Here is a 17,097-nt window from a genome sequence, read left to right as displayed (position 1 = left end):
TAATACCAGTTGCCCGACTCTCCTGCTGTGTCTCTAATACTTTTAGCCACGCCCCCTGAAGTAGCATGCAGATCAAGTTCTCAAAGTGAAGTCAGACTGGAAAAGCTGCATGCTTGTTTCAGGTCTGTGATTCAGCCACTTCTGCAGCCAAACAGTTCAGGAGGACTGCCAGGCAACTGGTATTGTTTAAAAGGAAACATCCATATCCCTCTCAGTTTAGGTTCCCTTTAATCACCTCGGATCTTCCCTTTAAAGAGAACCCCAGGCGGTTCCTTGGGGGGGCAGATGGGACACAGAGGCATGTTTTCTGCCTCATGACATGCCTCTGGATCCCCAGACAGCCGCTCTCTAACCCCACCTTCCCCCCACACACCGCTACAGCCCCCCAAAATTAGCAACAATATTTGTTGTGATCTCAAAGGGTAAATAGAGGAGAGGGATTCCCTGTTCAAAATGCCCGCCAGGGGTGTTTCTGCAGGGTTTTCAGAGCTGCCAAGGGCAGCTCGCTCTCCCCGGCCACGCCCCCTGCTGCTCCCCCGCCTCTCTGCATGCTGGGAGAGATCTCTCTCCTTCCAGCGCCGTGACCCAGAGGACATGAAAGTGAAAGTGGGCCAGTGTGGCCCACAGGAGCAGCGGAGATCTGCGGTTTTGGCAGCTACCTGATCCGCTCAGCCCCCTGGATCAGGTAGCATATTTATTTTTTTGTTTTTATGAGCCCACCTCAGGTTCTCTTTAAAAATGGTGTATGAGGTGCCAAAAAATATAGAATAGTTAAAAACAGATTTAAAAAAAAAAAACGAAGAAACTGCTGGCAAAAATTCTGTCGCTTAGACTGCTGCCTTTTATTGCAGACTACATTAAACCAGACCAAACAGGCTTTGTTCCTGGACGAGAAGCTAAGGACAACGTGATGAGGGCAGTAGGAGTGATAGCCCTAGCTAGAAAACGTGCTATCAAAACCTTTTTCCTATCAACAGATGACGAAAAGGCGTTTGACAGGGTGGCCTGGGATTTTTCCCAGGCCGCCCTGTCCCGCCTGGGACTAGGCCCTAAAATCAGGAACTGGATAGACTTACTATACTCGCACCCCTCAGCAAGAGTAAAAGCTAACGGCTTACTCTCATCTCCATTCACCATTTCCAACGGCACCAGGCAGGGGTGCCCCCTATCACCCTTTATATACATCATCACCCTAGAACCTTTTCTAAATGCAATAAGAGCTGACCCCTCTATCAAGGGTATACAGACAGGCCACACAAACCACGTAGTGGCAGCATTTGCGGACGACTTACTCTTCTTCCTACAAAACCCCCTCATCTCCCTCCCTAATCTGATGAAACAATTCGAGGAATTTGGTTACCTCTCCAACCTCAAAATAAACTTTCACAAATCTAGAGCACTTAATATATCCTTAGACCCCAAAATAGTAGAACATTGCCAAGCCCAATTCGCTTTCTCCTGGTCTAAAAAATCTCTCAAATATCTAGGTGTTGAAATTCCCCAGAATCTGCAAGAGATTTTCAACATTAATTACACTCCATTGGGGGCAAGCATAACAGCGGAACTCAACACCTGGGGTCTTAAGAAACATCTTCTGTGGTTTGGATGAATAGCCTCAGTCAAAATGACTCTGCTCCCTAAATTTTTATACTTGAGCCAATGTTTACCAATTGCGCTCCCTAAACTGTTTATCAAGAAGATACAATCTGAGATCACCAAATTTATCTGGGGACATAAACCACCTCGTATTAAACATGCAACCCTTATTCTCCCCAAGGAACTGGGTGGAATGGGCTTACCAGATCTACAAACATATCATTTAGCATCACAACTCTGCAGAGTTATTGAATGGTCTAATCCAAATACTACTAAACTATGGGTTCATTTAGAACAAGATCTCGTAGGAGCCCCATCTGCAACTTTGGGATGGGCAGATACCCAACCCAAAACAGAGAAACAAATCGATCACCCCTTAATAGAGGCATCCATTCTAGCAATGAGAAGAGCACTCCCAAAGAGGGGCTTGGCGTCCTTCCCTGGAAAACTCACCCCACTCACGAACAATCCCAACTTCACACCATCTCAAAACATACCATTTCTACATAACTGGCCTGACACTGACTGTCCTAGAACTCTTGAATTTTTTTCTGGAGGAACAATTAAAACTAGAGAGGAAATGAATTGCATGAGACCTGATAGTCAGTTATCCCACTGGCAATACTTACAAATTCGCCACTTCCTCCAATCCTTGAGTAGCAAAATAGATTGGTCCAAACAGCTATCCCACTTCGAACGGTTGGTGCTCTCTGCAGGCCCTCACCGCCACATGGTCTCCCAACTATACCAAATACTGCTTACGGAACCTCAACCCCAGAGATGTAGGTTTAGGGAGGAATGGGAGAGAGATCTAGGAGGCGAATTCACTGAAGAGCAATGGCAGAAAATCCTTGCTATGAATCATAAGGGATCCATGAGTGTCAACACCCAAGAAACAGGGTACAAACTGGTAACCAGATAGTATAGAACCCCCAAAAGACTGCATAGGATGTTTCCCAATACCTCACCTTGCTGCTGGAGATGCGGATCTTCCGATGGCTCAATGCTACACATCTTCTGGTCATGCCATATGATCCAGAATTTCTGGTTGCAGGTTAATAACCTGATCGGGAAAATTACCACTGCTAAACTGCCCATGACTCCTGGAACCTTTCTTCTACATGACACCACAGACTCGATCAAAACATAAAAAATCCTTATCTCTTCACCTCATTAACGCAGCCAGACCTCTGATCCCGGCTTTCTGGAAAAAAACTGAGGTCCCATCCATTAGGGACTGGATTAGGAAAGTTGAGTCGGTGGAGTCATTGGAGGAACTGGTCGCCATTTCACATGACAAAATGGAACGACACATGTTCGTGTGGTCTCTTTGGGTGGAATTTCAATGCTCTGATGCATACAAGGCTATAATGATTTAATATCTGTTCAGAAAGCCACTGAGACACCCCCAATATATGGGAATTCGGGAGATAGATAAAAAGCTCTTCTAAGACATATCTCTTCCTAAGTAGGTCCTGAAAGATATGCTCCCCCGGGGTGATAGAATTGCACAAACATAGCTACGCCTAAATTGTGAACTCCAAACTTTCAACTTTCTACTAAAACATAATGTTGTCTCCCACACATTATTCTAAATTCAAGCTAAATAAATCCAATATTGATCAACGATCCCATTTTTCCTACAATAAGCCTTTGGAATTTTCATGTGACAACATTGTGCTGATGTTAATGTTAATATAATTATTGCTATATGTATCCTGCAAATAGATGTATGTGATATTCAACAGATGTAAATCCTGTCTATACTTATATCTTATGTAATCATTTTTGACACGCATTTTCTTGTTATATTACTTGAACTTTAATAAAACTTAATAGTGAAAAAAAAACAAAAAAAACGAAGTAGCTGTTGGCTCACCTCAGCGAAAATATAGCAGCCATTACGACTCTATATTTCAAGTTTTTATTGCACACAAAAAAATAGGATGTAACAATGCATTTCGTGGTAGTTCCTCATTTCTTCAGGTAACTAATTAAGGTGCTTGTGACTTATGTCTCTAGCCATTCAGCATTTTATTGGTTACTAGTGACCTGCCCGCTGTGCACGCACACACACCGGCCAGCCCCCTGGCCCGTCCTGTCCCAGTGGCTGTCTGGGTTTGTTCACACTGCAGGCGTTTTGGGTTTTTATTCGCCCGTGTGCGGTTTTTAAAAATGCCCCCGAACGCGTGGACAATGAATGAGAAGGTTCATATCAGCGCAGGTCATGCGCTGAACGGACAGTTCAGTAAAGCGGTGCATGTACCATTTTTGAGGCAATTTTGCCTCAATGGAAAATATAGGAGCAACGCAAAACGCTCACAAAATCGTTTTGTGTAGAGATTGTGTTCGCGTTTTTAAGAATAAATACATTGTATTTATTATTTTCCGGGTCAAAGAGTTCACTTCTTGACTTGAGTCAGGAAGTAAATTACAAAACCGCTCGGAAAAAAAACGAATCAGAAGAAAAAGAGGCCTCAAAAACAGCCCAATGTGGACGGACACGCGAGCCGAACGCAATGTGACCAAGGCCTCAGTGCAGGGCCGGGCCGAGGCAGAGGCTGGAGAGGCTCCAGCCTCAGGGCGCAGTGTAGAAGGGGGCGCACAATTCATTCAGCTGTCATTCCCAATTGTGCTTGAAGGACAAAGAAATAAGAAAAGGACATACATAGCAGTGACTGCAAGCCAGATAACTAGAGATTAAGGTGTTGGGGATGTTGGGGGCCCTGTGGCGCCTCTTAGTCTAATAGCAATCAGTGTGTGACGGCTGGGGTGGGAGGGATGGAGGGGCGCACTTTGCGGTCTCAGCCTTGGGTGCTGAATGACCTTGTCCCGGCTCTGCCTCAGTGCAGGACACGCACAGTAGCGCAAAAGCACTGACACAGGGACAGGACGCAGGGACACTTCTATATTATTAGGTAGGATTGACCTAAAGAAGCAGGAGAGGCCCTCGAAACAGTTTTGTCTTTTTTTTCGTGGGCAATAAAAACTTAAAATATAGTCACAATGGCTGCTGTGTTTTCGCAGGGGAGGTAAGCCAACAACTCCCTTTTCTTTTTAAAAAGTTTTTAATTATTTTACATGTTTGGGGGCCTTCATCCACTAGTTTCTACTGTTACACATCTATTGGAAGATTTTAGTATTTTAGGGAAAACTTTACATTTTCCAGTAGTGCGACCACAGAGGGCCAGGGGCGGAGATTCCCCTGCAGGCCTTATTGGTGGTTGCAGAATCTTTGCAACCTGAAATATGTGAGTCATTTCCCTGTAATACAAATTTATAGGTACTATGACGTGTTAGCTCTTGGTAGTGGTAAGCAGAAATTACTCCTATGCGTAATTGCGCATTGTAATTCGCAAATATGCATCAATCATAATGTGAAACTTGCGGATTACGCTTCAAAATCGCTAACCGTAATTATGCATGTTAGCATAATTTACGTGTAATTTTGGATGCGACCGTTTTTACGCATGCAAACCGATTTTTTTGTATTGAATATTCAAATAATAGCAGTATACTGGCTGATTAACGCAAAAAAAAGGTTCGCATACGAACGCATTTTTCGTATTTAATATTTAACTAGTAGTCGCGCATGCGCAGTACACTGGTGAATAGATGCAAATATTTTTACTTATTGAACGCAAATTACATGTAATTGCGTAATTACGATTCACTAACGTAGTATGCTGTACGTAATGTAATCACAATTACGCAACACGTAATTGCAAAAAATTACGGTAAATTTTGCGTAATTGTAAGTGAACCTTTATGAGCACAACTAGCTCCTGCCTTTTCTTTCTTTGTGTTGTGGAATTTCCTGTCTACCATCTATCCAATCCAATAACAAACTCTATGCTGTTTCTTTCAGAGTCCCGCTAACGGCAGAAGAACCAGACAACGCCTTAGACACAGACGACTCCTTCCTCAGCTACGGCCTCCGCCAGAGTATCGCCTCTTACTTGTCATTGGCACAGGATGAATCATTTTCATTGACGAGTAATGAGGAGAACAGGAAACCAAACCGGAGAAGTTGTGTGCTACCTGCCGGGAACACCAGGAGCAACTTCATGTCCAACAGAGCCAGCTACATCGGAGGTCGCACTTGAAGACCCCAAACCTTCACCTTGAGAACAGGACTCCTGACTTCAGTTTCAACGCAACCCAAGAGGACTACACGTATCTTTGGGCGTAGCTGCACAGCTTGGACAAATATTTATTTCTTGTAATAAGTTGCTGCGTTACCGTTTATGGTTTCGGAGATCTTAAAGACTCTTCAGCCAACAGACAATTAAGCCACTTACGGAGTTGAGGCACAGTTATTAAGATTTTTATGAGTGTTGTGCTGCAAACAAACTTACCCATGGAGCACTTATGGTTTTGTATATTATGACTCACTTTACCATTATTTCTATGGAATCCTTAACATGAGGACTACAACAACTTAAGGATCTATTTTGTGATGTTGCCTTGCACAGGACTCGCTGCTTTCCAATATTCAGGGGGCTGCGGGCTAAACTGAGAGAGAACTGTCATTATTAGACAGAAGAGGAAAAAGCTGCCAACGCTGTGTAAGAATCAGCACTGCGCCCGGCTCCAACACTTCACTTTTACAAGTACTTTGACCACTCGCAGCTCCTACCAGTCTACATCTTGAAGATTTCTACATCACTGCCATTTTGTCATTTTAGAATCCTTACTGAACACTGTGACTGTACAGATTTAAAGTGGACCTCAACTTTTGCACAGGACACAAGGAAAACAGAGAAAAATGCACCATGTGTGTTTTTAGAGAGAAGAGCCTGTATTTCCCCCCTCATCTGTAAGCAATCATGAATGTCATTTGATCTCTCAGCTGTGTCAGGAATTCGGCTGTCCTCGGCAGACACAGCTAATTTGTAAACACGGGATGTTAACCCTTTGTCTGCTTCCGTGAAAGCAGGAAGTAGACACACTGCAGGTTTATTGCAGGATTTGTATAAGCTGTAACACAAGAAATGTTTTTCTTTAAAGGTTATTATGCTGTTACTTATCTTTTAGAGCAGAGAGGAAGTTCAGATTCGCTTTAAGGAAGCACCAAAAGATGTGTTGGCCAAGGATCCTGAGGGCCCTGTCACACTGGTCACACTGGTGCGGTGTGGTATTTTGCCGCAGCCTACTGCTGGGAAATGACATTCCATGGGGTAGTTCATACTACCCACCGTGCGTGCGGTGCTGTGCGCTGGGCCGCGCCGGAAGTACCCTGACATGAGCGTATACCTACGTTACCATGCGGCGAACCGGGAGTCATGTAATTCTATAGCAACGCTTTAAAATGATTAAATGATTTAAAAATGAAGCGAAAAAAATAAATTATGATATAATGAATTGGTTGTGTAGTACGGATAATTACTAGAACATTAGTAGCAAAGAAAATATTCTCATATTTTTATTTTCAGTTATATAGTGTTTTTTATAACATTGCATCATTCTCTAATATTTGCAGTTTACACGCTACTCAGCATTCTAAATGATTTTACAGAGCAGCCCAGTGAACTATTGACTTGTCCTCTGGAGAGAAAAAGAAAATACTGTGACTGACAGTTGAGATAACAAGCTTCAGAAGACAGAGCTCTCTGCGACTTTGAAAGTCGTGGAGCTCAATGGCTCTTTTGCATAGATAACAACTGGAGTTTTTTAACTCTTCCTGTCCTGGAAACAAGATTAGACTTATGTCTCTGCTCCTAATGTTTTATTTCTTAGCTGTACTACACATACAAGTCACTATATCATATTTTTTTTTTGCATCAGTGTCCCTTTAAACATTTAAATGATTTAATATGACCGCCACAAGTTTTCTGTGTCGCACATGCGCAGAAGCGTATTTTGTCAATACACTTCCGTGCATGTTATCGATTCAGGTATAGGAAGTGAGCGCTAGAAAGTGTCAATTTCTGCTAGGCCGGCTGCCAGACGGGGATTACCGTATAGTAACGTGGTAATCCCCAGAGTTCTTTTTCTGGTGGTGCGGATGTTTGTGATTAGAAGACTTAATTTACACATCTCGATAAGGTCTGATATTAAAAATCGCTAAACAAGTGGTGCCCAGAAAATAATCAAATATGAAAAAAAAAAAACAGTTTAAAGTGTAATACCACTTTCATTCAAAATGATACTATGTACGTCACTGATCTGCAAACCCGTTTGTAATGGTATTAAAATGATCTTTTCAGTCCAGTCTGCAGCTCTGATTTGTATACATGCTGAATTTATACGTTACCTCATGGTATCCATGACAACAGTATACAGCTTGGTGGACATAAACTTCTAATTCCTAATTACCGTGAGGGTTTCATCATTTTTGCGGGTAGGGCTGTTAGCTGGGAAAGGTATGCCAAAAGTCTATTTTCAGCCCACTGGGCACATTGTACTCATTAAACATATATTCATACACCAATGTACTTCTATGAAGCGATTATGCAGCTCTGAGTTTTGTTTTGTTAAAAAACAAATGATTTATTGACCAAATATAATCCCTTAAAGATCAACAGCACAAAAAAAGTTACGTATACCAACAAAATCACACACATATTCACACACACCTTAGCTGACCGCTTTTGTGATCCTACAGGAAGGTGCAGCAAACACATCTTGCTCTCTCATACCTCCCACCTTTCAGAGATAAGAAAGGACAGTGTGTGTGTGTGTGTGTGTGTGTGTGGTGTGTGGTGTGTGGTGTGTGTGGTGTGTGGTGTGTGTGGTGTGTGGTGTGTGGTGTGTGTGGTGTGTGGTGTGTGTGGTGTGTGTGGTGTGTGTGGTGTGTGTGGTGTGTGGTGTGTGTGTGTGTGTGTGTGTGTGTGTGTGTGTGTGTGTGTGTGTGTGTGTGTGTGTGTGTGTGTGTGTGTGTGTGTGTATATATGTATGTAGATAGATATGGTGTGTGCATAGTTTATAGATAATGGCAGTTTGTGTTGTCCTTATATGTAGTGTATGTGTTGTCTTTTTTTACATTCCTTCCAGCAGTAAAGATGATCACCCACAGGCCCACGGTTGATCAAACAACATGAACAAATGACACGGCGAGCATAAGTTATTTTCTTCTTCTATTTTTAACTTCTCACTTTGCTATGTATTGATTCATTTTTCCCCCTACTATTATCTTTCATTAAAGTTCCTCTAAATGTTGTGACCAAATCGGAAAACATTTCATTGCATCCATATATTTTCATGACTGCTAGGAGCCCCCTTTTAAATATTGCGATATTCCGTCTTACCATCAGCACCGCTCGTCTGAAGGGCTTGCGCTCTGGAAGCAGTAAGTGGAGGCTGGCAACATCAGCACCGGCTCGCTCGGCCCCTATACAGATCTGCTCGGGGTCACCGCCGAAATAAGCAATATTTTCCTGGACCCATTTCAAGGCCGCGGCTTGGTCGAGCAGGCCCCAGTTCCCGCTTGGCACGGCCGTACCTGCAATGGAGATTAAATCAGCCTTATAAGAAATACATTCACATCTGCCTACAATTATCTGCCCAGAAAGCAGATGCTCAATAAAGTTATTGCATTATGCTAAACAGGCCTCTGTCTGTACACAGCTTTATGAATAAAGATTCAGAGAAAACTAATGACGCCTGCTCAGAAAGCAAATGACTATTGACAGGGAACTTTCTCCTTTTATTGCTTACCAGTAAATACAGCAAGGAATCAGAATTTTTTTATTTGTCTCCACATGTACAAAATAAAAACGTATCCTTTTTCAAGTAGTTAAAAACACAATTCCAAACTTTCTGTAGCAACACTTTTTAAAAAAGGAACTTTGCGTTCCCCCAAACACTTTCCTGGCCCTCCAGTAAATACGTAAATGACTCCTGTAGTTTAACCACTTCACCTCTAAGAATTTTTTCCCCTTAAAGAGACACTGAAGCAACAAAAAAATATGATATAGTGAATTGGTTGTGTACTATGAATAATTACTAGAAGATTAGCAGCAAAGAAAATATTCACATACTTTTATTTTCAGGTATATAGTGTTTTTTCTAACATTGCATCATTCTATAATATGTGCAGATTACACAACACTCAGCATTCAAAATGAGTCTTTCAGAGCAGTCTGTGAAGTAATGACCTCTCCTCTAGCAGAGAAAAAGTAAACAGTTCACTTACAGTTGAGATAATAAAAGTCAGATAACATCCCTCTTCACAACTAAGACTTAAGGGGCCCATACACTTAGCCGATTTTCTGGCCGACCGATCGATCCCGATCGATCGATCGATTGATCGTTTGCAAATCGGTTGGCCAATCGACCGATCGATGGCCGATTTCGATCGATTTCGATGGATTTCCATCGAACTGGCAGGGTGGAAAATTTAGGTCGATCTGATGAGATTGCTTATGAGTTTGCATTGGCCTTAATGGAAATCTGATGGCAAAAAAATGCCATTAGATCGAATTTCAATAGATTTCAAACTGAAATCTATTGGAATTCTATCCTGGTAAAAAATGTTCTAAAAACACATCAGATAGATCATTAGATGCATTTCTTATCTATCTGCTGCCAATCTGACGAGTGTATGGGCACCTTTAGTCGGAGAGCTTAATGGCTTGTTTGCATAGAGATAACAACTGGAGTTTCTCAACTCTTCCTGTACTGGAAACAATTAGACTGATGTATCTGATCTTAATGTTTTATTTCTTAGCTGTACTACACATACAAATCATAATATCATAATTTTTTTTTCGCTTCAGTGTCTCTTTAAACACCAAAGCAATTTTCACATTTCAGCGCTGCGTCCATTCATCTACCAATAACTTTATCACTACTTATCACACTGAAATGATCTATACGTTGCTTTTTTTTTCGCCATAAAGTAGGCTTTCTTTGGGTGGTACTTTTTGCTAACAATTATTTTATTCTAACTGCATTTTAATGGGAATATTAAGAAATTAAAAATTAAAAATGGAAAAAAATTATTATTTCTCAGTTTTCGGCCATTATAGTTTTAAAATAAAAATGTTCTGCTGTGGATAAAACCCACACATTTTTTTTGCTCACTTGTCCCAGTTATTGCAAAATGTAAAATATTTCCCTAGTAAAAGGTATGACACAGTTACTTTATTTGGAAATAAAGGTGCATTTTTTTCTAGTTTTTTAGTTCATCACTAATTACAAGCCCACAATTTAAAAAAATAACAGTAATATACCCTCTTGACATACATAATAAAAAAAATTCAGTACCTAAGGTAACTGTTTATGTATTTTATTTTATTCTTCTAGTTGTTATTTCTTTTTTCTATGCAAAAGATTTATTTGGTAACTATAGGAGAGTGTGAGAGATAAGGGGTTAATTTTAAATATATATGTAGGACTTTAATGTGTGTACTATTAGTACGCTAACAGAAAGTAATGCGTGGACGTGTAACTACCATTAGTTACAATGACCACAGGCATCTCATTGATGCCGGCTATTATTGACACAGGGACTTAGATTAATGAACGGGAACTGCGTTTCCATTCATCCATTTCGCCTCTAAGGATCAGCGACGAGAGACGGGCACAGGAACGAGCGTGGGAGCGAGCGCAGGAGTGATCGGGAGTGCATGGCGGCAAAGGACGAGTATCATACATCCCTGTGAGTTGTAGAGGTGTTTTGCAGGGGCATAGATACTCGTCCCGGGGAATATTTACATTACTGCCATTCTTACACTCTTAGTGGCAGGTGCCTCAAATCTGGTACAGTCAGTCATTGGGAGACTGGGGTTTAAATTCTGAAAAGGGGGCGGGCTACAAACAGCCAATCAGATTAGTTTAATTTCAGTGGGAAATTGCAACTTATTGATGCTAAGGACCCCAAAGCTCATAAACTTGGTCATTGAGCGACTGTGTGTCAAGGTTACAAAAAGTAGGCGGCGTCAAAACAGATTTCCCTGGGAAAATGTAAACTGCAGCCCTTCTTCACTGTTAATGGCAGAGTTCTCAAACTTTGCACAGTTGGTCACTGGGTGACTGGAATTAATATTCAGGAAAATGGGTGGAGCCTACAACAGCCAATCAGAATTCACCTGTTGATTTTCAAGGGGAATATTTAAATTGCTGCCATTCTTACACTGTTAATAGCAGATGCCTCAAACCTGGTATAATTGGTCACTGGGTGACTGGGGTTCAAATTCAGAAAGGGGCATAGTCACATAAAGCCTATCAAATTTGTTTAATTTCAATGGGAAATGAAACTTATTGATGCCAAGGACCCCGAAGCTCATAAACTTGCTCATTAAGTGACTGTATGTCAAGGTTAGAAACAGTGGGCGGAGCCAAAAACAACTATTTACATGGGAAAATATAAACTGGAGCCATTCTTACACTGTTAATGGCAGAGGCTTCAAACTTGCTGCAGTCAGTCATTAAGAGACTGGGGTTCAAATTCACTAAAGGGCGGAGCCACAAACAGCCAATCAGATTTCTTTGCTGAATAAACTGCTTCTATTCACACAATTTTCATGCCAGGAACCCGAAAGCTCACAAACTTGGTCATTGAGTGACTGTGTCAAGGTTACAAAAACTGGTTGGAGTAAAAAAAGAGATTTCCCTGGTAACATGCAGACTGCAGCCCTTTTTTACTGTTAATGGCAGGGTTCTCAAAGTTTGCACAGTTGGTTACTGTGTGACTGGGATTAATATTCAGGAAAGTGGGTGGAGCCTAAAAAAGAATCAAAATTCATCTGTTGATTTTCAATGGGAATATTAAAATTGCTGCACTGTTAATGGCACAAGCCTCAAACCTGGTAAGTTGGTCATTGGATCACTGGGGTTCAAATTCAGAAAATGGGGTGGAGCCACAAACAGCCAATCAGATTTGTTATATTTCACTGGGAAAATACAAATTATTGATGCCAAGGACCCCAAAGCTCACAAACTTGGTCATTGAGTGTTTGTGTGTTAGGGTTAGAAAAAGTAGGCGGAGCCAACAGCAGCCAAGTACCTACCCGGGCAACGCCGGGTTATCAGCTAGTACATAATAATAATAATAATAATAATATGGTAGGGTGTTAGACTATGGTAGGATTAGATTGTGAGCTCCTCTGAGGACAGTCAGCGACATGAATGTGTACTCTGTAAAGCGCTGCAGAAAATATCAGTGCTATATTACCGTAGTAATAAGAATAATACTAAGTAGGACATTATGCTGGGTACACACCATACAATTTTCTGTGTGATTTTCCATTTGATCGATTTTCCGTTCGATTTCCGATTGGTTTGTCATTCACTTCTATGAGAAAGCGACCAGAAATTGATTGAAAATAAGATCGAACGTGACAGAAATTATCTATCGAACCATCTATCTAACAGAAAATTGTATGGTGTGTACCTAGCATAAGACTATAGCTATGGTAGGATTAGATTGTGAGCTCCTCTGAGGACAATCAGTGACAGGACTATGCAGGGCCGGGCCGAGGCATAGGCTGGAGAGGCTCCAGCCTCAGGGCGCAGTGTCGGAGGGGGCACAGAATTCATTCAGCTGTCATTCCTAATTGTGTTTGAACCAGAAAGAAATAAGAAAAGGGGATACATAGCAGTGACTGCAAGCCAGATAACTAGATATTAAGGTGTTGTGGAGGTTGTGGGCCCTGTGGCGCCTCTTAGTCTAATAGCAATCAGTGTGTGACGGCTGGGGTGGCAGGGTTGGAGGGGCGCACTTTGGTGTCTCAGCCTTGGGTGCTGGAGGACCTTGTCCCGGCTCTGGGACTATGTACTCTGTAAAGTACTGCAGAAGATGTCTTCTGTCTCAGCTGTCTGCAGGATATTGGGGAAGAGGGAGGTGAGTATAGTTTGTAGGCCAGGTTTTCTAATCATAGGCAAAGCCCAGAACCTGTAGACCAGTTATGTCAAACTGTTCCTACGAGGGCCGAGATCCTCACACATTTTTGATACAGCGCAAATTAATTGATGGATCTGAATCAGGAAAGGTGCGGTCCATCAGTTAGAACACATTCCTCTCTTTCTCAGTCCATCCTAAACACTGGTATGGATCTGGCCCTCCAGGCCTGGAGTTCGACACGTGCTGTAGACAGGCCTACCTGCACTTAGGAAACCAAAGACACCGACTCTGTAGCCAGCCGTCACCACGATGATGTCCCCCAGGGCAGCTTGGTATGATCCATCGATGAAGGTCTGTCCGTTCTCACTGTAGTCGCTGGGGCTGTTGTAGAAGAACAGGAGGACGGCTGTACTGGGTCTCTGTGAGCAAAAGACAAAGGTCTCAATTCACTAAGATCATGCTGGAGATAATAAGGCAAGAGAAAACTTACCTCCACATAAGAGAGAGTTATCTTATCTCTTCATTCCTTAAGTTACCTCCTCTGTAGTTAAGTTACCTCCTCTGTAGTTATTTTACCTCCTCTGTAGTTAATTTACCTCCTCTGTAGTTATTTTCACATGCAGTTAATAAACAGCCTGTCTTTAACTCTGGAGTTATTGTAAGGATTGAAGAGTTAACTTAAAGACAGAAGAGTTAACTTTAGGTTTGCCTGAGGTAAAATGTTTCCTGAATACTACATGCCTTATCACCATGGTAACAACTCTAGAAGAGTTATTAAAGACAGGAGATAAGCTTAGTGAATTGAGGCCAAAGAGATTTCACCGCAAGTAGAGGTGAGCGTAATGACTTAATTACGATTTAGCGAAATTTCGCGTTAATAGTGTAAGTACGATTATGGCCGTAAGTACATAATCGTAATGAAGAAGGATTTCGCGAAATTCCGCGTAAGCGTAATTTTCGCGTAGCTTTCGCATTACAGTGGGTATCGCGAAATTACGTTTGCCTTGCGTGTAACCGTTTGTAAGCGTAGTTACATAACGTAATTTCACGATAGTTCATATTACTCTCATTGATCACAGTGTAATTATTGCGAAAAAGCTTGCTCTATGCGTAGAAACATTCTTGTCAATACACCCTTGAACTGCGCATGCTTAGTTTTTACATTATTTAACGCGAAAAAGCGTTCATATGCGAAAATTTGTTAGCGTTTGTCTGACTACCGCTGATTCGCTTCTGATTGGCTAATGCGAACAAAATTAAAATGTATTTCTTTTTATAGCTAACAAGTAATTACGAAATTCGCGAAATTACGAAGAAATGCGAAATTACGTTATGGTTTAACGTGAAATTACAGTATAGTGGTACGTGAAATTATGTTATGAACGAAACGCGAAATTACGCGTTGAAAATTATGCTTACGGTATTATCAATTACGATTTTAATGGCAATTACGCTACCATAATTTCGCGCCGTAACAGCAAATTTCGCATGCGTAATTATAGTAAAGCAAAATTTCGGCTCAACTCTAACCGCAAGATATAAATCTCAGTCAATTCAGCCTTTATGGACACTATCCATTTAACAAATCCATTAATAGAGTACATCAAATCCAGCATACATGTACTCAACTCAGTGTTTCTGAACATTATTAGACAAGACAAGACACATAACATTTATATTGCGCTTTTGTTTGGTTGGGAGCCTCTGGGGTTGCCGGCCGCAAGTAACAAACACGCTGGGAACACTAACGAATGAGTAAATAAAAAGCCACCTGACTCTACTGAGGATGAAGGTGACGTGATACTGAAGATTCATTGCTCCCAACTGTCCCTTTTTCAGAGGGACAGTCCCTCTTTGGGAACCAAATCATCCCCCTGTCCCTTATTTGCCCTCTTTCAAGACTAATGTACAAATGTATGTAAATATATGTACAGTACTTTACTACTGAAAAATGTTTTTACTAGACTATACTGTAAAAGTTATTTCTATAATTTCAATTGATATATTTCTTATTTTTAACGTCAATGTGCACTGCTATAAAAAAAAATTAAGCAGATACTTACCTAAGGAGAGGGAAGGCTCTGGGTCCTATACAGTGCCGTAGCTAAGAAGCCGTGGGCCCCTGTGCAAGTTTAGCATTGGGGACCCACAAGCATGCTATAGATAACAATTGATACAGCCCACCAAAACCTGCCAAGGACAACCACAAGAGTCAGAGGTGCAGGAAGGGGATGGGAAACCGTGTGTTAGTGATCACTACTATTCAAATCAACTACAGAAGTGAATATCAGCACAGGACCAATAAAGAGCTACTACTGTGTTTGAGGGGTGGGCCCCTCTGGCCCAAGGGACCGGTCACTACCTCTGCACCCCCTATTGCTACGCCGCTGGTCCTATAGAGCCTTCCCGCCCCTCTCTCGGTCCCCGTTCCACTACTGGCTCCCGGTAGCAGTTTTTGACCAATTTAGTCAAATACTGCTCACCCTCTGTTGCCAAAGGAGGCTTCGGAAGTTTTTGGAAGCGGAGTCCTCCCAAAGACGGGGCCGCTCCATACTGCGCACATGCAAGCGCCCTCTCTCGCGTATTCGCCCATGCGCAATATGGAGCCATGTGGTCTTAATTTTAAAACGTCATCTTTTGCTTATGAATTCTTTCTGGTATCAGTGATTAGGGGGTGTGGCAGGGGTGTAACTTAACCACTTTGCCGCCCGGGTACAGTATATCTACGCTCCTTTGGACTTCAGTTCCCCGCCCGAAGCGTAGATATACGCACCCCCCGCCGCTGCCGCCGCTGTCCGCGCTCCCGCGATTGTGCACGCCGCCGCCCGCTCCCCCGGAAATCAAAGAACGGGAAATTCCATTCCCGTTCGTTGATCTCTGTCCCCGCAATGATCGGCATGCTTCTATGAGAAGCAGCGCGACCATTGTGAAAAAAACTGCGTTTCCCAGCCTCCCTTCCTGCAAGCGTCCTTCCGACGCTTGTAGGACGCCTGAAAAAAAGTCAAAAAGTAATAACGCACCCAAAAACATTTTTCACATACACATACATTATTTTCACTATTAATTTTAACTCATTAACTCCCACACTCCCCAATTGTTACCAATATTATTTTTTTTGTAATATTAAAATAAATTAAAAAAAATTACAATAAAAAAAAAAACTTAAATAGTTACCTTAGGGACTGAAATCTTTAAATATTTATATCAAGAGGGTATAACACTGTTAGTTTATAAATTATGGACTTGTAATTAGGGATAGACGCAAAACTGAAAAAAATGCACCTTTATTTGCAAATAAAATATTGGCGCCAAACATTGTGGTAGGGACATAATTTAAACGGTGTAATAACTGGGACAAATGGGCATATAAGTTACATGGATTTTAATTAGAGTACCATGCATTATTTAAAAACTATAATGGCTGGAAAACTGAAAAATAATGTTTTTTTTCAAATGTTTTCCTATTTTCCCATTAAAACACATTTAGAATAAAATAATTCTTGGCATAGTGTCCTACCTAAAGAAAGCCTAATTGGTGGTGAAAAAAACAAGATATAGTTCAATCTATTGTGATAAGTAATGATAAAGTTATAGGCGAATGAATGTAAGGAGCGCTGAAAGGAGAAAATTGCTCGAATGCTGAAAGGGTAAAACCCCTCAGTTGTGAAGTGGTTAAAGTGTCCCTGGTCTCTTAAAAAGTTGGGAGGTATGCT

At 41.6% G+C, this 17,097-nt stretch overlaps 2 protein-coding genes across 4 annotated transcripts in view; one reads left to right on the top strand and one right to left on the bottom strand.

Annotated features, from left to right (window-relative positions):
* Positions 1-7,809, top strand: part of SLA (Src like adaptor) — a 48,866-nt gene extending 41,057 nt beyond the window's left edge. For both annotated transcript variants that reach the window (XM_068234952.1, XM_068234951.1), the window contains exon 8: positions 5,465-7,809. In XM_068234952.1, the coding sequence (XP_068091053.1) occupies positions 5,465-5,702 (238 nt within the window). In that variant the 3' untranslated portion in view covers positions 5,703-7,809. The remainder of the gene's footprint in view (positions 1-5,464) is intronic.
* The window catches only part of TG (thyroglobulin), a 329,528-nt gene that overhangs the window by 115,026 nt on the left and 197,405 nt on the right, over positions 1-17,097 (bottom strand). For both annotated transcript variants that reach the window (XM_068238045.1, XM_068238046.1), the window contains 2 exons: positions 13,644-13,803; positions 8,847-9,040 (listed from right to left, as the gene is read on the bottom strand). In XM_068238045.1, coding sequence (XP_068094146.1) covers positions 8,847-9,040; positions 13,644-13,803 — 354 coding nt within the window. The remainder of the gene's footprint in view (positions 1-8,846; positions 9,041-13,643; positions 13,804-17,097) is intronic.

This window comes from Hyperolius riggenbachi, chromosome 5, assembly GCF_040937935.1.
Source record: "Hyperolius riggenbachi isolate aHypRig1 chromosome 5, aHypRig1.pri, whole genome shotgun sequence".
In the NCBI taxonomy this organism is placed as follows: Eukaryota; Metazoa; Chordata; class Amphibia; order Anura; family Hyperoliidae; genus Hyperolius; species Hyperolius riggenbachi.
This window is presented reverse-complemented; position numbering and strand designations above follow the sequence as displayed.